The 25,247-nt window shown below is 39.8% G+C and overlaps 2 protein-coding genes across 3 annotated transcripts in view; both read left to right on the forward strand.

Annotated features, from left to right (window-relative positions):
* cpne1 (copine I) overlaps positions 1-19,399 on the forward strand; it is a 33,380-nt gene extending 13,981 nt beyond the window's left edge. Inside the window, exons 1-16 of one of the 2 annotated variants that reach the window (XM_059329196.1) lie at positions 6,041-6,183; positions 9,407-9,532; positions 9,688-9,867; positions 10,468-10,542; positions 10,627-10,698; positions 10,980-11,063; positions 11,264-11,353; positions 12,210-12,308; positions 12,663-12,749; positions 13,000-13,059; positions 14,279-14,412; positions 14,836-14,890; positions 15,396-15,450; positions 16,095-16,228; positions 17,955-18,191; positions 18,849-19,399. In XM_059329196.1, the coding sequence (XP_059185179.1) occupies positions 9,407-9,532; positions 9,688-9,867; positions 10,468-10,542; positions 10,627-10,698; positions 10,980-11,063; positions 11,264-11,353; positions 12,210-12,308; positions 12,663-12,749; positions 13,000-13,059; positions 14,279-14,412; positions 14,836-14,890; positions 15,396-15,450; positions 16,095-16,228; positions 17,955-18,191; positions 18,849-18,977 (1,617 nt within the window). In that variant the 5' untranslated portion in view covers positions 6,041-6,183 and the 3' untranslated portion in view covers positions 18,978-19,399. Of the gene's footprint in view, positions 1-6,040; positions 6,184-9,406; positions 9,533-9,687; positions 9,868-10,467; positions 10,543-10,626; positions 10,699-10,979; positions 11,064-11,263; positions 11,354-12,209; positions 12,309-12,662; positions 12,750-12,999; positions 13,060-14,278; positions 14,413-14,835; positions 14,891-15,395; positions 15,451-16,094; positions 16,229-17,954; positions 18,192-18,848 lie in introns of those variants that run through there. The other variant, XM_059329195.1, reaches the window with a different exon arrangement.
* A 4,559-nt stretch (positions 19,400-23,958) lies between these two features.
* Positions 23,959-25,247, forward strand: part of fer1l4 (fer-1 like family member 4) — a 38,237-nt gene continuing 36,948 nt past the window's right edge. The window contains exon 1 of the mRNA XM_059328884.1: positions 23,959-24,037. Within this exon, the coding sequence (XP_059184867.1) occupies positions 23,959-24,037 (79 nt within the window). The remainder of the gene's footprint in view (positions 24,038-25,247) is intronic.

Genomic DNA, 25,247 nt, shown 5'->3' on the forward strand with positions numbered 1-25,247 from the left:
TTATTAAATCTAGAAATGATCATGTGGAACACTTAAAATAATAAATGAACTCTTAAAACCAGATAAAGTAAAGCTGCCAGCAGTGATGAACTGGCCCGAGCAGAGTGACCTGATGATTATTTGGTTCTTACCAAGATAAAAAAAACTTTAGATTTAGAAGTGTTTGATCATTTATCTTGTTGTATCTTGAAAGTGTTCAACATGCTTATTTCTAGATTTAACAAAAAACAGAAAAATAGTCAGAAATACAGGGAAAAAATAAGTCAGAAAAGCAGAAGTTGTGGTTATGTTCCTGCGTACTCAAGAATAGTTTATATAAAATGTATTAAAATGATTCTTGAGTATGCAGGAACATAACCACAACTCTGAGGTTTATAACAAACCAAACCGTTTGAAAACAGGTTTAAAATGAATCAATCTGGTTATTTAAATGGTGTTATGAGTGGGTGAGCTGCCTGTGGCAAGATGGCCGCCTCCAGCCATCTAGCCTTTCTCATAGATATCTATGGCTCCACCACTGACTGGTAGCTAACTGATGATGATGATGAAGATGTTGGCAGGACTTTGGTTCTCTGTGTCTCCAGAGCAGCTTCTTGTCCTCCGTTGATCCTGAATATCTGCACATGTTCTGTTGTTTTGTTCCATCATGATAATAATAACGAGGTTCACTAACTTTGTTGCTGTAAGCGCTTAAATATGCTGCTGGTGTTTAATAATGAAGCTGTGCTCTGGTAATCTCTTCTCTGCTCTGTTGCTCCTGTAAACTGATGATGAAGTGTGTTGCTATGGTAACTGTTTATTGCTCTGTTGCTACGTTAACCTGCTCCGTTGCTATGGTAAAGCATGCTCTAGATGAACGCTTCCTGGTTCTGATAATGTCTCCACATCCTGTTGCTGTGGTAACTGTGATAAAGCTCTGTTGCCATGATCAAATGTTGATGATGCTGTGTTGCCATGGTGAAATGTTGATGCGACTGTGTTGCTCTGTTGCTCCGTAGACCACGATGATGATGATGATGATGATGATGATGATGATGATGATGTGGGCGACACGTTGCTGACTCCTGTTTTATCTTGTAAATAATGTGTGTGGGCTCTGACTCTGTGTTGTGATGTCGCTGTTGGAGCTCTGGATGATGAACTCGTCTTTATTTTAGTTTGTTGCTTTCTGTTGTAATAATGTTTCACCTTAAAGCTCCTTTTTGTTTCATTGTCAGTGTGAACAACTTGTATGATGGTGTTCTAACGTACATGATGCTTTGGCTAATAAAAGGACGTTCCTGAAGAACCCTGAGAACCTTCTGATCAGATCTCTGTCTGTCTTCTGTCTCCATGGAGACGTCTCTCATGGATCTCTTCTCTGTGGTGGAACTGGTGAGAACTGGAGTGTGTTGGTAGTTTCTAGTTCTTCTGTCTGCTGATCTACAGCTTCTCTCTGTGTTCTCCATCATCACACTCTCTAACTGGAGAACCTTCAGTTCCTTTTTATTTAAAAACATGTTTCAGTGTAGTTGCAGCTCCACATCTGAGCTTTAATCCATCTGCTGATAAAATCATGTTCAACGTCTGCACACATTGATAAACACGTCCCGGACCCCGAACCAGATGTTTCCCCTCCTTTGAGTCCTGGTGGAAGATCTGAACAGATATTAACCCATAAGAACCCAGAGCCAGTAATCCTTAAAAAGGAAAATTATGGTGAATATACCACAGACCAAGTGGACCTTATGATATTTCTTATTTTTAAATAAATAAACTAGACACATTTTCTGCTTACAGAAACACAAATTTGCCTTTTTCTCTGCATCTCCACAACATTTATCAAAATTGTGACATTAATAGTGCTGTTAGACAACAAATTCCATTTAAGATTTGTTTTTAAGTAACAAAATAATAATAAATCGATAATAAATAAATATAAATAACAATGCCTTATTGGACGGCTTCTCAACAAGCTGCTGTAGCTGTAGAACACTGAAAAACACTTATGTACCTGAGAAAACACATGAACATTACTAGAACATTTAAAATGTTTGTGACACCGTGTCACCATAGGTTCCTATGGGTTAAAATGTCACAGACATAACAATATAGACTCTATAGTAGATTTCTCTGGACTGGTGGAGGTGTTTGCTCTCATTTACACTCTAAAAAATGTTTGTAGAAGTGACAGTAAAACTGTCAAATTACATCAGAAATAGGGCGTAAAATAAAAAAACAATATCACCGTAATACACTTTTAATTACCGTAAATCAAAGAATAGCACAAATCTTTAACTTTTTTTCTCTCATAAACTGTAGGAAACACAGTTCTGCTGTAAAAATATAACATGTTCATGTCTAGTTAATGGATAAATACCAGGATGTGTGAATGAATGACACACTTACCCTAAAATAACAGGAATATTCAGTCTAAATTAGTTTTTGCTGATATTTAATTTAAATTACAGTAGAAAACTCACTGAGTTTTTCACAATGAAATAAAAAAAACAACCTCAACATACTTCAAGCAACAACATGCAATTAAAATAAACACGTCTAAAGGAGTATTGATTATAGTGCAGAATAAAATATGAATATAGAGTCTAAAAATATAACAGAGTGCATTAAAAACTCACAAAGTGACAGTATGTTGTGACTTTTAGCTCTTATTGTTCAGTTTGATGACGTTTGCAGGAACAAAACGTATTTAATTATAATTTCAGCTCCACATGTGAACCTTAACCCACGACTGATACAATCAGAGTCTGCACACGTTAATAAACAACGCTCGCAGATAATAAACAATGCAAATGAGTTTTAAATCATCAATATGTAAAATTATAAGAGCATAAATAAAGAATAAAGTTAAAATAGGAGCATTCATACGGCCCTGAAAGATTATCAACATAATTCAGGGAATTTTTGCAATAACGATATTAAAAAATACTGAAAAATATATAGAAAAAGATTTTTTTAGTCTGTATAAATAAATAAAAATCGTAGAACAAAATAAAAGTCAATCATAAATGTAAATGTAGCGTAAAGTGCAAATCTCAACAGTTAATAAATACAAAAGTTTTACTCTAGACTAATAATATTAATAACCGTCTAGGGGCTCCGGGGGAGAAATGTTGTACGTTTAATAATATAATCTGATGAATCTGGTCCTTTGAGAGAAATGTGAGTAAAAACCAAACAGAATATTTATATTCAGTCAACAGGACTTTCTATGTAATAAACAGGAAATCCTCACAACACTAGTGAAGAAGGAGGAATGTTGACAACATCATGATAAGCATTTATTTATTTAATTTGTTTATTTTACCCATTAAAAAAAAATATACCGGAATAATGATGAACGATCCGACGTGGAACAGCTTCAGTCAGCTTCAGACAGTCAGCTGGTCCTTTACTGGAGATCTGTGATGTCATCAGCATTAACATTAATATTATTAATATTATTATTGATAATATTATTATTAATATTATTAGAGGATCAGGACCTTCGTGTGTGTGTGTGTGATCTACGTGGTTTAACAGACTCTCTGGTTGTTTTCTGTCTCTCTGTTTCTCTTTGATCCTCGTCACTCTGACACTTTGTGACTCTGATGAATAAAATCAATCTGTTGTTCTGTCAGAGGCTCATCTTCATCTTCATCATCTTCATCTTCTTCTTCTTCTTCCTGTCCTCCATTTACTCCTCTGACTTTCTGTTTTCAGTCTGATCTCTTTAACTCTTTAACTCTTTATCACCTGACAGCTTCCTGCTGGAGTCTCTGCCCTTCAGAATAAAAGCACAAACATTTACTGCCAACCAATGGAACCGTCAGTCTTTTTGTTTTTTGTTTTGTGCTTTAACAGTAATTCTCAAAGGGAAAAATCATAATTAATGGTCCACTTAGTGGAGTTTTTCCTGATTCGTCTATATCAGACGCTCCAGTAGCTCCAGTGAGTCTCTTCTGTCTGTTCTAACAGGTGAAGAAGACCTGAGACAGCAGACTGAAAGCTCCAGAACTCTGACAGGACCAGCTGTTGAATCATCACATGAGACAAAGATCATATTAACTGGATTAATAATTAATAATTAATATCACATTTATTTCATGTAAAGTTTGGACTTAATAGGCCGATCAACCAGATTAAACATTGTGCAAATAATATATTTTCAAGACTAAACCTGCTGCTCTTTATTATTATTATTATTATTATTATTATTATTATTATTATTATTATTATCATTAATAAGCAGCATTGTAAAGCTGCATTGTCTTTATAACTGTTTAATCTCTTGCAGTAATACTGTAGTTCAGGTGAAGATTCCAGTTACAAAATAATTATAGGAAATAAATGACTGTTGTCTTTACGTTTTTATTGTTATATATTTATTTTTATTGATCAGGCGTCAGCCTATTGGAATTTGTTTTCAAATTCCATTAAAAGTCAACTAAAATGTGCATCAGAGCTTTTAAAACTCACTAAAGTCTCCGACCGCTCAGAACCTTAATAATAATAATAATAATAATAATTAATATCTAAACTTAGTCAACTTCAAGTCTCGTTTAGAGTTTTTCTAGCTCGGCGAGCTGATGATTCCTGAGATATTTCTTACAAAATCATATTGATAAATGCTCATTATGACCTTTTCATTTTATTAATTCTTCTTTTTGAACCAAAAAATAAACAACATAAAGTTCAACAGCGTAGACTAGAAACATTTATACATAAACATATTCACATAAACACCATTATACAGGTGTACATGTAAACATTACACACATATAGTATATATAACCCTATATATATATATATATATATATATATATATATATACATATATATATATATATATATATATATATATATATATATATATGTATATACATATATATATATATATATATATATATATATATGTATATATATATATATCTGCCCCGTCTAAGTAATAAGATAGATGATATCAGAACCAGTTAACTTCATATTTAATACGCATTTCCTTTGATCATTTTGGTGTGAAATAAAGTGAGATAGTGTGAAGTAAATCTATTCCTCTAACTTCTCCTCTGGTTCTCTTCTCTCACTCCTAATAAGAGTTTCTCTCTATTTGTAATGTTGGTTTGATCATTCAGACTCAGTCGTTGTTTTCTCTTCATTGTGAGGCTCAAAATCAGGTTTGTGGCTCCATCCAACATGTTTTCTCTGTTTTTGTAGTTAAACACTAAAGTCTGAATGGTTCTTTGTGTTTGTTTGATGATTAATTATTGCACCAACATTTAATCTGTTAAAGCAAATGATTGAAACCTTGAAGACTTTTAGAAAAGAGTCTCAGTTCTGTAACGTTCCAGTCAACGATGGACGGAAAGTCACGAATAATAATCATCAGATCCAACTTTCTTTATTTCTTTTTTTGTTCTCGGGCTGTTTTCTTCTGTTATTTGCTGCAGAAGAGAGATTTAAACAACAGATAATTATAAGTTGCATGGAGAAGATCAACAATGACAGTAAAGTTGTTTATTGCTGGAATATTTACCTTTTTAATTTGCTTTGTGGAAACATAATTCATAAACTACTGCAGAATGTTGCGTTCAGGGGCCTGCTGGTTGCTGGAGCTGGTTGGCTGCAGATTGTTCTTTAAATGTTTTATTTTTTAAATGATCAGTCTAAAGCAGCAGAATGTTCTAGCAGCTGAAGCTTAACATCCATTTTTATTCTCCTGCTTTTTAACTCTGCGTGAGTTTTGTTTTCCTCTTTGTCTTTTATTTATTTTACTAAGTTTATCAGTTTGATTTTATTGTTTTTTTTATAGCATTATTTTAGATTTATGCACTTATTTGACTATGTATTGCTTGTTTAAATGTGCTATATAAATAAAGTGGATTTAATTGGATTAAATCCAGACAATCCTGCTGCTTCTGCTGCGTTTAAAGACTCTGTTGTGTTGCCGCTTTTATTTTGAAGGAGCCTGCTCGGGATGTCTGTTGGTGCTTGACGTCAGAGCGCAGTGGGCGTGACTGACAGTCGTGTTGTCCAATCAGGACGCGGGTTGTTGAGCCGCTTGTCCAATCAGAGCGCGGCTGGTGTGAGCCGCTCCCTGCTAGCTGAACGGAGACAGAAACGGCCGTTTGACTCCTAAAACAGATCAAAGATCCACTAAAGATCCAGTTTGTGTTTGTTAAAGCGCGTCAGAGGGCTCAGGTACAGGTGAGTGCTCCTCAGGTGTGTTCACTGTGACTGGACGGGGTCACTTCCTGTCGGACTGTTTGTTCTGTGGTCACATTAAATATAAATATAAATAAAACGGCTCGATAAGGAGATTTACACAGTAATTATATAAATATTAACTTAATGCTGAGTTATTGTGTGTTGGAGAGATAAAGAGCGGTGGTGCGTTTACTGACCGGCTTTATCTGATTTAACTGATTAACTTCCATTCACTTTAGTGCTGGTGATGCGTTCAGGTGCTGCTCGGAACAGGCTGAACTATCTGAGAGTTTAAACTTTTAATGTGTCCAGTGAAACAGTGAGGAGAACCCATAGGATCCTATCAGAAGTTTGGATTAAACTTAAGTGTTTATTATGTTCATATAAAAATATTATATCATTTTCAGAGGCAACGTGAAATAAACAAGTTCAGGTTTTACATTCAAATAGTTTTTGAAAGTGTAAAAGTTTAAGCAGCAAAGAAAAAGTCTGGACAATTTCTATCATATTTTTTTAAGTAATATCTTAAAAGTAACTCAACATGTATTTAGTCCACTAAAACAGTGGAAGAACCCGTAGGATCCTATCAGAAGTTTGGATTAGGGCGTGTCATTTACTGTCTGTGCTCAGGAAACTTTAGTGTTTATTATCTTTAGTGTTTATTATCTTTATAGCTCTATATTGAAGTCATTTCCATCAGTGAAAGTAGAGAAACCAGACTAATAAAATACTGATTTACATGTTACAGTTTACATTCAAATAGTTTTATTAGTGTTAAAGTTACAGCAGCAACGTTTACCTCAAAGTAGAAGAAGTTCTTATTAGGTAGAATGACTGACAGTTATTATTATTATTATTATTATTATCAGTTTAGTAATTTGTTAGATTCTGGACGATTTCTATCAGTGTTTTATATTGTTATGATATTTAATCTGAAATAATTCAACAGGTTTTTTAAGTAGTATCTTAAAAGTAACTCAACATGTATTTAGTCCAGTGAAACAGTGAGGAGAACCCGTAGGATCCTATCAGAAGTTTGTATTAAGGCGTGTCATCTTTCCTGTCTGTGCTCAGGTAACTTTAGTCTTTATTATCTTTAGTGTTTATTATCTTTATAGCTCTATATTGAAGTAATTTCCATCAGTGAAAGTAGAGAAACCAGACTAATAAAATACTGATTTACATGTTTAACATTCAGAAAGTTTATAGTGTTAAAGTTACAGCAGCAACGTTTACTTCAGAGTAACAGAAGTCAAAGTATTGAAGCTGTAGAACAGCAGAACCAGTCAGTTTTATTATTGGATCAGTTTATATCAGTGTCATATAGTAATATAATGTGAACAATATAGAGTTTAAAGCTCTATATTAATATATTATTATTACTTGTATATATTACAGAGTTTTAGAGCCAGAATGAAAATAGAACTTTTCTGTGTGGATTTTGAACAGATACAAAAGGTATTTTTTTCTCAAACAGAGATTATAAATCATATCAAACACTTTATTAAAGAAGTTTTAGCTTTTTTATACATTAAACATCCAGTGAGTTTATTATTATTATTATTTATTATCAGACATCTCTAGTATTAAACTGAGAAATGAGAGATTAATAAATAAAAGAAATAGACTAAATTACATCAGTCATGTCAGTATTAGACATTTAAATAAAGATTAAATAAAAATACCATTAAAACAACAAAACACCATTTCTAAAATAACCTGAAGAATCATTTTCAGTTTTATATTTTCTGTTTGTTTGTATTTGAGAAAACTATTTTCAGATAAATTATAAAAACGAAGGAGGAAGTGTTGATGTGACTCTGATGTGACAGAAGTGAAACAGATCAGATGCTCCTGATGCAGAATTATAACATATATAATATATATACAGTAGTTATTATCATAACAATAAAGAGGAATTAATCCCCCCAAAGGTCAAAGAATAAACCTGAAGACAATATGTATCAACACATGAATCAATAATTAAGATAACTGAGCACTTTATTCCAAAACACATTTATAGTTATTATTCCCTGTTTCTGTATGTTGTCACATCTGTTGAATACTATTTCAAAACACTGTTACAAATTTTACAATGCATCAGAATCCATGTGGGAGTGTCCCAATGCATCATGGGACTTTTCCAGAACTTATAAATCATGGTGAAGACGACTATAGCGGAGGGAGCTCAGATATAACAGCTATAAGCTCTCAGATACTTTATGAATTTCATTTCTATCTGCTACAGAGGCTGAACAATCTATTATTTAGTAGAAGAGTTGACACTTCTGTTGGATTTACAGAGAAACTTCAGGTTTTAGGGGCTGATTTTAAAATCACCAATCAGAGGTTTACAGCTGTTTATACAGCTGTTTTAGGACTAAATGGGTTAAAGGTGTTGGAGCTTCAGAGTCTCTGGTGTTCTAGTGTCTGTAGTCAGGCTGGAGCCTCCTCATGGACCAGACGGTTCTTCTCTCCAGAACACTGGTCACCATGAAGGACTGTTTACTGTTGAAGGAGGTCAGTAGGTCAGTAGATGAGGGGGAGGAGCCTGCTGCTCACACAATCAAACTGTTTCTGGTTCAGCTGTAGAACTCTGTTTTCATCCTGATTAAAGTCTGAAGAATCATAAAGAAACAGTTTGTTGAGTTGTTGAGCTGCAGTGAAGCTTTGCTGCTGTAGTTTCTTTGGTTCTATGTTTTTAATGTTGTCGTTATGTACGGCTGGACCTCAGTTATTTACAATATCACCCAACATCCTGTTTTATTTCTTTATTTGCTGATTCTTTCACGTTTCCCTGAAGCGTCGTCATGTTTGTTTCATCTGTCAGACTCCAGAAATCAATAATTATCTTTCTATCACAGCAGCAAATACTCACACATTAACATGTGGAAGTAGGGCGGGGCCATATATCCATATAAAAGATATAAAAGATATATGGATATGTTTTTAAATGTGATATGGAATTAAACCATATCTCATATATTGATATAGTTGAATTTTTTTTCTTTGTTTCTATATAAATGCTCCCTGACTAGGGTTGTCATATTTAGTTCTTTTGTAATGTTTATTATTATTTATTTCTTCTGTCTCTGACCCGGTCTCTGTCTCTGACCCGGTCTCTGTCTCTGACCCAGTCTCTGATCTGGTCTCTGTCTCTGACCCGGTCTCTGTCTCTGACCCGGTCTCTGTGTCTGACCCGGTCTCTGTGTGTCCCCTCCAGATGGCGGACTGTGTGAGTAAGGTGGAGCTGAGCGTGTCCTGCTGCAGCCTGCTGGATAAAGACGTGGGCTCCAGGTCTGATCCGCTCTGTGTCCTGCTGCAGAAAACTGGAGACACCTGGACCGAGGTACGAGTCCCTGCAGCGGGACGGACCCCAGTCTTTAACACATGGTTTTAATTAATAACATCAGTAATAATAATGATAATAATAATGATAATAATAATAATAATAATAATAATAATAATAATAATAATAATAATAACATGTGTGTCTCCTGCCAGCTGTGCCGTACGGAGCAGGTGGAGAACTCGTCCTCTCCGTCCTTCAGCCAGCGTCTCAGAGTGGACTACCACTTTGAGACGGTCCAGAACCTGAAGCTGGGGGTCTACGACATCGACAACGCCAGCCACGACCTGGGAGACGACGACTACCTGGGGGGGGCGGAGCTAACGCTGGGACAGGTAGGACCACACCTGCTGGTTTTAAGATCCTTCTAATGGTTTATAAACCTCTTCATGGTCTTAGTCCAGCCTGTTTATCTGGTTTACTTTATCCTCTGAACCCTGGAGGACCCTCAGGTCTTCTGGAGGACCCTCGGGTCTCCTGGAGGACCCTCAGGGCTCCTGGGGGACCCTCGGGTCTCCTGGGGGACCCTCGGGTCTCCTGGTGGACCCTCGGGTCTTCTGGCCTTTTACTAATATTAAAGTTAGAAGTAAAACCCTCATGGTGAGGCGTCGTTTTCTCTCTGTGGTCCAGGTTGGGGGAAGACCTGAAGACCTGAAGACCTGAGGCCCTCAGAGACGCTTCACATCTTTAAGAGCAAATTTTTTTAATTTGGCTTTTACTGGAACCATTTTTAGAGATTTTTCTGCATCTTTGTGTTACAACATCATCAAGTTTCAAGCGTTTGCTGGACAAACTGAAACACAGGGCTGTCTGGATTATAAAGTCTTTATTATTTATTCTCCTCTGTGTTTATTTAGATCATTTATAAAGTCTTTATTATTTTAACCTCCTCTAAAGTCTTTTATTGACAGATAAACTGACTCCTCTGTGTTCAGATCGTTTCCAGTAAAACCATCACCAGGCCTCTGCAGCTGAAGAAAGGCAAACCTGCAGGCAAAGGAAGCATCACTGTACGTGTTCCACATGAATCTCATGTTATCATGTGGATAATATTCAGTTAATGTGAGCATCAAGTAAAGAGTTTCTGTGTGTAGATCACAGCGGAGGAGATGAAGGACAAGAGGGCCATCGAGCTGGAGTTTGAGGCTAAAAACCTGGACAAGAAGGTCAGTTTGTTCTTCTTCTTCTCCTTCAGTCCAGAATGAATTTAATTTAAGGACTAGTAATGTTTCCGAGGAACTTCCTCGTCTCAGTCAAAGCTGTGTTGACAGGAAGGAGACTAGAAACCACAAAACCATCTGGGGCAGTGGGCGGGGCCTCAGGGCGGAGGTGGTTTTTAAGGGCACAGGACCAAATCAAATCGTGGCCCTTGTGAAACTCCTGACTGCTGTTAACTCTTTATTCTTTTATTTTAGTGTGTTTAGTGCATGTTGTCTTCTCTCTTCAGGATACGTTTGGGAAGTCTGATCCATTCCTGGAGTTCTTTAAACAAGGAGACGACGGGAAGTGGAAGTTAGTCCACAGAACAGAGGTACACACACACACACACACATTTAAATGTTCTATTTTGAGCTGTTGGTGCTTATTTAGTCATGAATATGTGACGTGATAGAGAAATAATTAAGATTTAAACCATATTTTCTGAAACTATAACTGGTGATGATGTCATGATGTCATGTGATGAAGATGATGCTGAACATTATAATAATGATGAAGGTTTGTGTGTTTTAGGTGGTGAAGAACAATCTGAATCCGTCCTGGAAGAAGTTCACCGTTCCTCTACAGACGTTCTGCAGCAGCGACCTCGACAAGCCGCTCAAGGTTCCTCCAATCAGAACCCTCCTCTGTTCAAAGCCAATCAGAACCCTCCTCTGTTCAAAACAGCCAATCAGAGCCCTCCTCTGTTCAAAACAGCCAATCAGAACCCTCCTCTGTTCAACACAGCCAATCAGAACCCGCCTCTATTCAAAACAGCCAATCAGAACCCTCTTCTGTTCAAAACAGCCAATCAGAACCCTCCCCTGATCAACACAGCCAATCAGAACCCTCCTCTATTCAAAACAGCCAATCAGAACACTTCTCTATTCAAAACAGCCAATCAGAACCCTCCTCTGTTCAAAACAGCCAATCAGAACACTTCTCTATTCAAAACAGCCAATCAGAACACTTCTCTATTCAAAACAGCCAATCAGAACCCTCCTCTGTTCAAAACAGCCAATCAGAACACTTCTCTATTCAAAACAGCCAATCAGAACCCTCCTCTATTCAAAACAGCCAATCAGAACCCTCTTCTGTTCAAAACAACCAATCAGAACCCTCCTCTGTTCAAAACAGCCAATCAGAACACTTCTCTATTCAAAACAGCCAATCAGAACCCTCCTCTATTCAAAACAGCCAATCAGAACCCTCTTCTGTTCAAAACAACCAATCAGAACCCTCCTCTGTTCAAAACAGCCAATCAGAACACTTCTCTATTCAGAACAGCCAATCAGAACACTTCTCTATTCAAAACAGCCAATCAGAACCTGCCTCTGTTCAAAACAGCCAATCAGAACACTCCTCTGTTCAAAACAACCAATCAGAACCCGCCTCTGTTCAAAGCAGCCAATCAGAACCCTCCTCTGTTTAAAACAGCCAATCAGAACGCTCCAGTCTCATTAACTCCTCCCCTCTGCAGGTGGACTGCTCTGACTATGACAGCGATGGATCTCATGACCTGATTGGTTCTTTCACCACTAAAGTCTCTGAGCTGCAGAAAGCTGCTGGCGGTTCACAGGTGAGATGAAAGATACAACCTGACGGATATATTATATATTTATAGATATAGATATTATAGATATAGATATAGATATAGATATCTTCAGGGTCATCTCAGTAAATCAGAATATGATGAAAAGTCCATCTCAGTAGTTCAAGTCAACCAAGTATTGAGTCATATAGATGACAAACATTTACATATTAAACAGACTTTTTAAAATTGGTCTTTTGTAAAATTAAATTATTTTTGAGACAGTGAATTTTATGTCTCATTAAATGTAAGCCATACTCCTTATAAGTAGAATAAATGAAGACATGACTGTATGTGTTTTCATTGGCTGGTCAGTTGAACCGTGTGATGTTTGTCCTCCAGGTGGCGTTTGACTGCATCCACCCCGACAAACAGAAGAAGAAGAAGAGCTACAAGAATTCTGGAGTCGTCTCTCTGAAGAAGTTCACGGTAGAGACTACATTACCCAGAGTTCCCTGCTCTGTTGATGGGACATAGAATAAACTTCCATGTTATTTGATGTGCTGTTTTGGTCCCAACTAGAATCAGAATCACCTTTATTGTGATTGCACAGAGTAACAAGCACCAGGACAACTAAATGAGTCATCAACCCGTCCAAACGTATACTTAAACACATACAGTATGACAGGTGTGTACAGGTGTGTGTGTGTGGTTAAACCTTGTTCCATGTGTTTCCCAGCTGCTGACTCAGTACTCCTTCCTGGACTACGTGATGGGCGGCTGCCAGATCAACTTCACCGTATGTTTACATCAACCAACACACGTTAAATATCCACATTTAATCCAGCGAGCACATTCAGGTTTCACATGATGGGAATAAAATCAGGTTTCAATATTTTGAGGAAACAAGATGATTGATGTCAGGAGATTCATTAATAAACACTAAACTGTTACCTGATCTATTAAAAACACTTTATTACCCTCACTGTTTCACGGTCTAGTTTAGGGTCTAGGGTCTCCATAGGTTAGGGTCTACTTAGGTTAGGGTCTACGTAGGTTAGGGTCTAGGGTCTACATAGGTTAGGGTCTAGGGTCTCCATAGTTTAGGGTCTAGGGTCTACATAGTTTAGGGTCTAGGGTCTCCATAGGTTAGGGTCTAGGGTAAACATTGTTTAGGGTCTAGGGTCTCCATAGTTTAGGGTCTAGGGTCTACATAGTTTAGGGTCTACATAGGTTAGGGTCTACGTAGTTTAGGGTCTACATAGGTTAGGGTCTCCATAGTTTAGGGTCTACATTGGTTAGGGTCTAGGGTCTACATAGTTAAGGGTCTAGGGTCTACATAGTTTAGGGTCTAGGGTCTCCATAGGTTAGGGTCTAGGGTCTCCATAGTTTAGGGTCTAGGGTCTACATAGTTTAGGGTCTAGGGTCTCCATAGTTTAGGGTCTAGGGTCTACATAGTTTAGGGTCTAGGGTCTACATAGTTTAGGGTCTACATAGGTTAGGGTCTACGTAGTTTAGGGTCTACATAGGTTAGGGTCTCCATAGTTTAGGGTCTACATTGGTTAGGGTCTAGGGTCTACATAGTTTAGGGTCTACATTGGTTAGGGTCTACATAGTTTAGGGTCTACATAGGTTAGGGTCTACGTAGTTTAGGGTCTACATTGGTTAGGGTCTAGGGTCTACATAGGTTAGGGTCTCCATAGTTTAGGGTCTACGTAGTTTAGGGTCTAGGGTCTCCATAGGTTAGGGTCTCCATAGTTTAGGGTCTACGTAGTTTAGGGTCTAGGGTCTCCATAGGTTAGGGTCTCCATAGTTTAGGGTCTACGTAGTTTAGGGTCTAGGGTCTACATAGTTTAGGGTCTAGGGTCTCCATAGGTTAGGGTCTAGGGTCTAACTTTATTAACATGTAAACAGTGTGTGTAGTTTTTATACTATTATTTAGTTATTATTGTGTCTTGTTGACTGTAAACAGTGTGTTTACTAGTTGTATTAGCGTGTTGTTGTCTTGTTGACTGCAGGTGGGCATCGACTTCACCGGCTCTAACGGAGACCCTCGCTCCCCCAACTCTCTGCACTACATGAGTCCAGACGGGCTGAACCAGTACCTGTCTGCTCTGTGGTCCGTGGGGAACGTGGTCCAGGACTACGACACGTTAGTACACACACACATATACACACAGCAACCCTAAACCATGTAGACCCTAAACTATGTAGACCCTAGACCCTAACCTATGTAGACCCTAACCTATGTAGACCCTAAACTACGTAGACCCTAACCTATGTAGACCCTAAACTATGTAGACCCTGGACCAGGCATGTCCAAACTTCAGCTGTCAAAATCTTTTGCTTGGTTGAAACGAAAACCTGCAGCCACACGGCCCTTTGTGGAATAGTTTGGACATGCCTGGTCTAGACCCTAACCTATGTAGACCCTAACCCTATATATATATATATATATATATATATATATATATATATATATATATACATATATATATATATATATATATATATATATATATATATATATATATTATAACAGTTGTGGTTTCTTGTTTCTTGTTTCCTGTTTCAGTGATAAACTCTTCCCAGCGTTTGGTTTTGGAGCCAAACTGCCTCCAGACTTCCAGGTGAGCCAACCAATCACAACACAGCACTCTTCAGGCTCCACTGGTCTCTTTATTATGACATTCATTCATTCATTCATTCATTCATTCATTCATTCAATGAATGAATGAAATCATTAATTCAATGAATGGATGAATGAATGAAAGAAACCTGGCCAGGCTCTGAGCTTTTCCAACAGTAAATGTTGTGATTTATCTTCAACCTTCAGTCAGGTTGATCTTCTCATTCTTCATGTGTTCATAGTTTTGTCTGTTTGTGCATTTGTCATGAATTTTGTCCAGATTGTGTGTTTTTATTGTCTCTTGTTGTTTCCAGCTCAGCTCCTGCAGTAAAGCTGAAATAAACTGAGGATAAACAATAGTTACTCTACAGGCAGAGTTATATGTATTTTATAGCTTGTTCTTAAAGAGCTGAGCTGTACCAGTGTCCCTGAACGCCCCTTCAGAACGTTACGACAGCATCACTTCACCTTTTATTAATTAAACTGTCGTCTGGTTGGTCCTGCAGGCTGCTCACCACCAGTTCGCTCTGAACTTCAACCCCAGCAACCCCTACTGCCAAGGTACACACACACACACACACACACACACACACCTTACTGAAGTTCTAAAGTTAGTTCTTATCCTGACATATTTGTAACATATAATTTTGATAACTAATAACTTTTAAAACAGCGTTTATATAGACTTCTTCCAGCTGCTCAACATTTATTTACTGTGAATATAAACTTTAGGGGCCTGAGACTCTAGAGAGGGCTTGGCCTGAGACTTTAGAGAGGGCGTGGCCTGAGACTTTAGAGAGGGCGTGGCCTGAGACATTAGAGAGGGCGTGGCCTGAGACTCTAGAGAGGGCTTGGCCTGAGACTTTAGAGAGGGCGTGGCCTGAGACTTTAGAGAGGGCGTCGCCTGAGACTTTAGAGAGGGCGTGGCCTGAGACATTAGAGAGGGCGTGGCCTGAGACTTTAGAGAGGGCGTGGCCTGAGACTTTAGAGAGGGCGTGGCCTGAGACTTTAGAGAGGGCGTGGCCTGAGACTCTAGAGAGGGCGTGGCCTGAGACATTAGAGAGGGCGTGGCCTGAGACTTTAGAGAGGGCGTGGCCTGAGACATTAGAGAGGGCGTGGCCTGAGACTTTAGAGAGGGCGTGGCCAGAAAAAAGGAAACACGGCAGTTGCCTGTAGTGTAACTGCGCCCCCTGTGGTTGTTCCAGGTATCACGGGGATCGTTGAGGCCTACAGGATGGTTCTGCCTCAGGTCAGACTCTCAGGACCCACTAACTTCTCCCCCATCATCAGTCACGTCGCCTCCATCGCCTCCCAGGCAGCACAGGACAACACTGCTGCTGTAAGTACACACACACACACACACACACACACACACACACACACACATAAAGGTGTCCCCTAACCCCTGGTGTACCCTAACCCCCTGGTGTACCCTAACCCCCTGTTGTACCCTAACCCCCTGTTGTACCCTAACCCCCTGGTGTACCCTAACCCCCTGGTGTCCCCTAACCCCTGGTGTACCCTAACCCCTGGTGTACCCTAACCCCCTGTTGTACCCTAACCCCCTGTTGTACCCTAACCCCTGGTGTACCCTAACCCCCTGTTGTACCCTAACACCCTGGTGTACCCTAACACCCTGGTGTACCCTAATCCCCTGGTGTACCCTAATCCCCTGGTGTACCCTAACCCCTGGTGTACCCTAACCCCTGGTGTACCCTAACCCCCTGTTGTACCCTAACCCCTTGGTGTACCCTAACCCCTGGTGTACCCTAACCCCCTGGTGTACCCTAACCCCCTGGTGTACCCTAACCCCCTGGTGTACCCTAACCCCCTGTTGTACCTTAACCCCTGTTGTACCCTAACCCTCTGTTGTACCCTATCCCCTGGTGTCCCCTAACCCCTGGTGTCCCCTAACCCCTGGTGTCCCCTATCCCCTGGTGTCCCCTATCCCCTGGTGTCCCCTATCCCCTGGTGTCCCCTATCCCCTGGTGTACCCTATCCCCTGGTGTACCCTAACCCTGGTGTCCCCTAACCCCTGGTGTCCCCTATCCCCTGGTGTACCCTAACCCCTGGTGTACCCTATCCCCTGGTGTCCCCTAACCCCTGGTGTCCCCTATCCCCTGGTGTCCCCTATCCCCTGGTGTCCCCTATCCCCTGGTGTCCCCTAACCCTGGTGTACCCTGACCCCTGGTGTACCCTAACCCCTGGTGTCCCCTAACCCCTGGTGTCCCCTAACCCCTGGTGTCCCCTAACCCCTGGTGTCCCCTATCCCCTGGTGTCCCCTATCCCCTGGTGTCCCCTGACCCCTGGTGTCCCCTATCCCCCTGGTGTCCCCTATCCCCCTGGTGTCCCCTATCCCCCTGGTGTCCCCTATCCCCCTGGTGTCCCCTAACCCCTGGTGTCCCCTAACCCCCTGGTGTCCCCTATCCCCCTGGTGTCCCCTAACCCCTGGTGTCCCCTAACCCTGGTGTACCCTAACCCCCTGGTGTCCCCTGACCCCTGGTGTCCCCTAACCCCTGGTGTCCCCTAACCCTGGTGTACCCTAACCCCCTGGTGTCCCCTGACCCCTGGTGTCCCCTGACCCCTGGTGTCCCCTAACCCCTGGTGTCCCCTAACCCCTGGTGTACCCTAACCCCCTGGTGTACCCTAACCCCCTGGTGTCCCCTGACCCCTGGTGTCCCCTGACCCCTGGTGTCCCCTAACCCCTGGTGTCCCCTAACCCCTGGTGTACCCTAACCCCCTGGTGTACCCTAACCCCCTGGTGTCCCCTAACCCCTGGTGTCCCCTAACCCCTGGTGTCCCCTAACCCCTGGTGTACCCTAACCCCTGTTGTCCCCGACCCCTGGTGTACCCTAACCCCTGGTGTACCCTAACCCCTGGTGTACCCTAACCCCTGGTGTACCCTAACCCCTGTTGTCCCCTGACCCCTGGTGTCCCCTGACCCCTGGTGTCCCCTAACCCCTGGTGTCCCCTGACCCCTGGTGTACCCTAACCCCTGGTGTACCCTAACCCCTGGTGTACCCTAACCCCTGGTGTCCCCTAACCCTGTTGTTGTGTCCCTGCAGCAGTACTTTGTGCTCCTCATCCTGACTGACGGGGAGATCACAGACCTGGATCAGACCCGGGACGCCATCGTCCGGGCCTCACGGCTGCCGCTGTCCATCATCATCGTGGGGGTGGGGCCGGCCGACTTCAAGGCCATGGAGCTGCTGGACGGAGACGACGGCGTGCTGAGGTCCACGGTGGGCGAGGCCGTCGCCAGGGACATCGTCCAGTTCGTCCCCTACAGAAACTTCAAGGATGTAAGGGGTTTTGTATTTTTATTTAACATATAATCAATATAAAACACAGATAAGATAAAGGTTTGTGAGGGTGCATAGATCCATCACACACAGAATGAAACATTTCATGTCTTCATTTATTTAATTTATTCTAATTATAATGATTATGTCTTACATTTAATGAAGACATAAAATTCACTGTCTCTCTCTCTCTCCCTGCCTGTCTGTCTGTCTCTCTGTCTGCCTGTCTGTCTGTCTCCCTGTCTGTCTGTCTCCCTGCCTGTCTGTCTCTCTGTCTGCCTCTCTGTCTGTCTCCCTGCCTGTCTGTCTCCCTGTCTGTCTGTCTGTCTCCCTGCCTGTCTGTCTCCCTGTCTGTCTCTCTGTCTGCCTCTCTGTCTGTCTCCCTGCCTGTCTGTCTCTCTGTCTCCCTGCCTGTCTGTCTGTCTCCCTGTCTGTCTGTCTCCCTGCCTGTCTGTCTCTCTGTCTGCCTCTCTGTCTGTCTCCCTGCCTGTCTGTCTCTCTGTCTCCCTGCCTGTCTGTCTGTCTCCCTGTCTGTCTGTCTCCCTGCCTGTCTGTCTCTTTGTCTGCCTCTCTGTCTGTCTCCCTGCCTGTCTGTCTCTCTGTCTCCCTGTCTGTCTGTCTCCCTGCCTGTCTGTCTCCCTGTCTGTCTGTCTGCAGGCTCCCCAGGCGTCTCTGGCTCAGTCTGTCCTCGCTGAGGTTCCCAACCAGCTCGTCTCTTATTTTAAGATGAGAGGTTTTGATCCACCCAAACCCAAAGTGTCCCCCAAGACCCCCGAGAACCCTTAAACAGGACCAGACCGCCTCCAGGGACCAACCACAGCTCAGCCAATCACAGCGCAGCACGCGGCTGTCAGCCAATCACAACGCAGCATGTGGCTGTCAGCCAATCACACGCCAGGGGAACATTCCCCACTTTCTTTCTTTGTTTTTTATTTTTCTATCACTTTTATAATCACTTTTCTTCACTTGCTGGAATCAAATTAATGTAGTTTATTATTGATTCTCTGCTGCTAACGCTAACGCTAACTATGCAGATCACACACACACACACACACACACACACACACACACACACACTGTTCTGTAAACTCTGTGTTGTAAATGTTGGATGTTTTTCACCAACAGACAGTTTAATATCACAGCAGCATCTAGTGGACACCAGAGGAACTACACACACACCACTGTAGCCAATCAGAGAGAGAGAGAGAGAGAGAGTGTGTGTGTGTGTGTGTGTGTGTGTGTGTGTGTGTGTGTGTGTGTGTGTGTGTGTGTCTCTGACTAGCTTTATTAATCAGGTTTTGATACTTTAGCACTTTGCTGTTGCACTAAATGCTGAAATATTGACTATAAATATATTCTATCATAGCTTTACTACTCTAGCCTTATTAATAAATGTTTACTATCGTAGCCTTACTGTAACACTTTAGAACAGCCAACTTTAGCCTTTAGCATCTAGGCTTTGGTGTAACCTTTAGCCTTTAGCATCTAGCCTTTAGCCTCTAGGCTTTAGCCTCTAGCATTTAACCTCTAGCCTTTAGCCTCTGGGCTTTAGCATCTAGGCTTTGGGGTAACCTTTAGCCTCTAGGCTTTAGCCTGTAGCCTTTAGCCTTTAGCATCTAGCCTTTAGCCTCTAGGCTTTAGCCTGTAGCCTTTAGCCTATAGCCTTTAGCCTCTAGGCTTTAGCCTCTAACCTTTAGCCTTTAGCATCTAGCCTTTAGCCTCTAGGCTTTAGCCTGTAGCCTTTAGCCTATAGCCTTTAGCCTCTAGGCTTTGGTGTAACCTTTAGCCTCTGGGCTTTAGCCTCTAGGCTTTAGCCTCTAGCATTTAACCTCTAGCCTTTAGCCTCTGGGCTTTAGCATCTAGGCTTTGGGGTAACCTTTAGCCTCTAGGCTTTAGCCTGTAGCCTTTAGCCTTTAGCATCTAGCCTTTAGCCTCTAGGCTTTAGCCTGTAGCCTTTAGCCTATAGCCTTTAGCCTCTAGGCTTTAGCCTCTAACCTTTAGCCTTTAGCATCTAGCCTTTAGCCTCTAGGCTTTAGCCTGTAGCCTTTAGCCTCTAGCCTTTAGCATCTAGGCTTTGGTGTAACCTTTAGCCTCTGGGCTTTAGCCTCTAGCCTTAAGGCTTTAGCATCTAGGCATTAGCATTTAGCCTTTAGCCTGTATCGTGACCTCAGCTGGCTCTTCATGCTGAATGTTTGCAGACGTTGTGTTCAGACTCTCAGTGGTTTATGAAGCTTCATAACTCTGTTAAACTCTGTTCAACCTTTAGAAAGGATCACCTGTACAGGTCGTCATTATGTCATCATTCATTCTAAATCAACTGCTGACTGTTTACAAACACTGAAGGTTTGTCTGACGCTGTTGTTGTGTCCTTGAACGCAGCTTGATTTCATCCAGGAGTCACGAGATAAAAATACAAGATTTAAACATTTAGAGCTTCACACTGAGAGTCTGAACGTTGCTGAATGTTGCTGAATGTTGCTGAACGTTGCTGAATGTTGCTGAATGTTGCTGAATGTTGCTGTTTTTTTACCAAAGATTTTCTCTGAATGCTGGAATGAAAACAAAGGCACTTATTGTCCGATTGTGTCAAACATGACGTTTCCTGCAGCGAAGCTTCAGTTTCTTATTAAAGTTTATTAAAGAGTTTTTGCCAACGCTCCATCTGCTGCCACATTAAATCACTTTCACCCTTTAAATCACCTTTAAACCTTTTTTCCTGTGGGTGGTTTTTATTTCCAGGCTCCATTTTTGTTAAAGTGAAATCTTTGTAGTTGAGATGTTTCATGTTTGGGGAATGATTCATGTGTGAAACATGTCGTAGAGTGTTCAGAGTTGAAGCAGATTGAATTTGTCTTCAGGACCAACAGTGTTGCTGCGTCTCTCCGTCTGCTGGTTTTGGATCAGATGTTTTAATTAATGATTATAAACTGTGAAGAGACGAGATGAACCTGGACAGACCAGCTCACAGCGTCTCCTCAGCTTCTTTATCTTCTGAAACTTCTCGTGAGATTTCAGAGAAAATGTTGATCAGTTTCCTAGAAAGAAGAGAAGATGAAAGTGTTTGTTCAGATGTTTCCTAGAGATCCAGATCAGATCTGGAGCCGATTCAAAAGAAGAATTCTTAAGAAGAAAAAGCTCCTTTTTTATTAACTTTGCTCTTCAGACAAAACATAAGAAGATTTGATATTCATGAAGAAATTCTGATCTTTCCTTTAGTTTTCTTCAGGTTCTTCCTCAGACAGAACTTGAGAACAAATGAGATTCTTAAAAAGTTCTTTGATTTCTTCTCATATTTCTTCATAACTTTAAGAGAAACCCTCAGCAGTCTGAAAACAGCTGCAGAGGAAAGAAAAGTTTATATTTATTTACTTGAACACATTTTTATGACAACTATTTGATTTCTTTAATATTTAGTTTAGCACGAGACAAATATCTGTTAACAAATGTATTATTTTATTCTGAGAGACAGAAAAGATCCTCTTAAACTCCCTGATCACCTCTTAATTACACAATTATACACATATATATTTATATATATATATAAATGATTTAGAATATAGGTTCTATAGGCCCACAGTTTTTCTGGCGAGTGATCAACGTTAAAAATCTAAGTGAGAAAACTAAGAAGTTCCTATATGACATTTAGACATTTAAGAACATTCTTAGGAACATCTTTTTTTTTTCTTAAGAATTTTCTTAAGTTTTAAAACTTAAGAACACTGTAGTGGATCTGGCCCCTGGTCGTATTAACATATGAACATATGAACATATTAACATATGAAGAGATGTGCTGAGTCAACAGCTGACTCAGCACATCTGTTGATATGTTAATAACAGCTGCTGAGGAGGCTGTTTACCTTGTTTGTTTGTCAACAGGATTATGGAAAACTTAGCGGCCCGACTAACATGAAACTTAGTGAAATGGTTCATCATGAAGAACCCTGAAACATTTAGTTCAGTTCTGATGTAAAACAGTTATTTTACACTAATTATATCATCACAAGAGAGTAAAACATTCATGCTGCATTCAGGTGTTATCAGAATAATCAGGAGAACGAGTTCCCAATGGACAGAGACTGCATGGCCTCTGGAGCAAGGTTATAACAGTTTAGGATTTTTCATTTGTTTTAGTTTTAATTTTGTTGTGATTTTTTGTTTTCAGATTCAGTTTGTTTTAATGAGTTTTTATTTTTTGGGAAATGCTTAATTTTAGTTTATTTTTTGTGTAACGGGGTATTTGTTGTTTGTTATTTGTTGGTTTTTTCCTTCAGATGTTCTAAGTCTCTACAGGAAACATTTTATTAACGAACACGTTCAACTTCTCAACACAAACCACTCAGTGTTTCATCAAACGGAAACTTATTGTTAATTCCAAAACTTTTAAATTCATCTTCCAGTTAAAACAAGTTAAAACGTCCAAACGTTGATCGTAACCATGGAAACAGTCGTTGATCGTAACCATGGAAACAGTCGTTGATCGTAACCATGGAAACAGTCGTCGGGAGTCAAATGAAAACTTGAAAGCTTCATAAAAAGCCAAATAAATAATAAACGGAGCACCAGTCAGATTGTTCTGTGTTTATTGTTTAATCTCATTTAGTTTTATTGCCAATAATTCAGATTCTGTAGATTGAAGTTCTGCTGTAACGGCCTTTTATTTTTGTTGTCGTCTTTATTTTTCATGTTTTCTAGTTGAAGGGTTTTCTTCTCATTCTCATTCTACAAACGACAGTATTTGCTGATATTTACAGATTTTTTTTACAGTGTAAACTGAATACAACAATAATAAAGTTCAACCATTAACATGTCTGTTTATCGAATACAATAATAATAAAACAACTAAAAACATGTTTGTTTGCTGTCTCTGAGCTGCTGCTGTTGGAAAGATTATGAAGTTTAGCTTGTTTATCTTTAATTCCAGGTGAAGAATCAAGAAGAAAATAAAAAGATTTGACAGGTAAAAATGAATAAATATCCTGGATAGAATCAGCAGTTTGCAGGTTCCTGCTGCTGGAATCCTTTAATGTGGATAAAGTCCTTTAGAGTTAGATCCATAAAGACGACACGTCGACTTTAACTTCATGTGATAAACAAGTGAAATAATTATTAAATGTAGTTTACAACAGCTGTGAGGTTCTGGAGAAGAATTCACCTGGAAAAACCTTGAAAAGTGCTTAAATTTGACCTGTAGCGACCTTGTTTGTGTTTTCTGGATCTTGTTTTTTTTTTTTTTTACAAAATAAAATAATTGACTTCTGTCTTTGTCCAAACGAGAATAAAACCAGACTTCATTAAGAAAAGAGTCATTTTAATTCAACTTTTCTTGCTTTTGTTTTTTAAATTCAGAATTTTCCTGAAACTTTAGAAAGTTTTTTACTTTGTTTGACTTCGTTCTGCTTCACCACAGAGTGTGTGTGTGTGTGTGTGTGTGTGTGTGTGTGTGTGTGTGTGTCTGTTAGGGCGGTCCTCTAATGTTTGAGAAGCAAATAAAGTTGCTCGACTAGTTTCCTCCTTAGAAGACGAAGACACACACACACACACACACACACACACACACACACACTCTCTGATGTTCCTCCCTCACCTGTGAACAGAAACACTCAGTTAGTTTCCAGCTGTTGCAGCGAGCAGACGCGTCCTCAGACAGACAGACAGACAGACAGGTCCTCATAGAGACAGACAGGTCCTCAGAGAGACAGACAGACAGACAGGTCCTCAGAGAGACAGACAGGATGTGGACAGACAGACAGGTGGACAGGTGAGCATCATGTCCATCAGTGTGAACCTGAGGAGGATCTCCAACCTGCCGGGACGATCAGACAGGAAGGTTCACCTGTGTTTCAGAGGTCAGACACACACACACACACACACAGAGACACACACAGCGAGACACACACACACACACACACACACACACACACACACACACACACAGAGACACACTCTCACTGTCTTCTTCACGTCCTCTGACCGTTTATCTGGTTTCTCTTCAGTTCTTTTCTTGAGTATTTTCACTAAAAGCTGTTTTCTTCTTCTCCTTCATGATAAAAATGTAAATATTCTCCTTCTGCTCCTCGACAGCTTCTTAAAAACAGTTTTATCTCCCTTAAAGATTCAGATTAACAGTTAAAACTGCAAAACCAACTGACAAAACATAAGAAATAAATAACTAGAATAAAGTAAATACATGCTGGAAACAAGTCACATTATCTTCCAGAGCAGTAAGTTAATGTTTCTTTCAGGAATTCTCAAAATAAGTAAAAATATCTAGAAACTGGAAAAACAATGATGTCTTAATAACAAAAATAGTTTAATAATTTTGAGCAATTGTGTCTTGAAAAGCCAGACTGTAACATTAAAATAAGCAGAAATACTTGAAACGAGCACGTTTTGGTGATAGAAAATACTTTTGAAATATCAGTCAACTGTATTTTTAATTTTAATTATCTGACTGTTTATCAGCGAAGTGAAACGAGCTGAGAATGAAGTTATAAATGAATAAAACAACAGTTAACAAACTGAAAGTTACAATAACAATTATAAAACCATCAAGTCTCTTTTCATCCTTTCACAATAAAAGCGTCTCATCAAAACAGGCTTTTGCATAGTACTATATATATCTATCTATATATATATATATATATATATATATATAAATACATATATATATATATATATATATGTATTTATATATATATATATATATATATATATATTACATTACATTTAATGAAGACATAAAAACTGTAATATTCCAAAAGACCAATTTTAAAAGTGTGTTTAATATGTAAATGTTGTTTAATATAAATGACTCAATGCTTGGTTGACTTGAACTAAATGGACTTTAATATAATATTCTGATTTATTGAGATGATCCTGTAATATTATATTAACTATGATGTAATATTATAATAACTATGATGTAATATTATAGATGAAGTTAAACATCACTGATGTGTGACTGATCGTCTCTGATAGATCAGAGAAAAACAAACAGACTTGTTGTTGTTGTTGTTGTTTAGCCTCTTTTGTTGTCTCTTTGTGGTCATTTATTTA

Source organism: Centropristis striata, chromosome 3 (assembly GCF_030273125.1).
Source record: "Centropristis striata isolate RG_2023a ecotype Rhode Island chromosome 3, C.striata_1.0, whole genome shotgun sequence".
NCBI lineage: Eukaryota > Metazoa > Chordata > Actinopteri > Perciformes > Serranidae > Centropristis > Centropristis striata.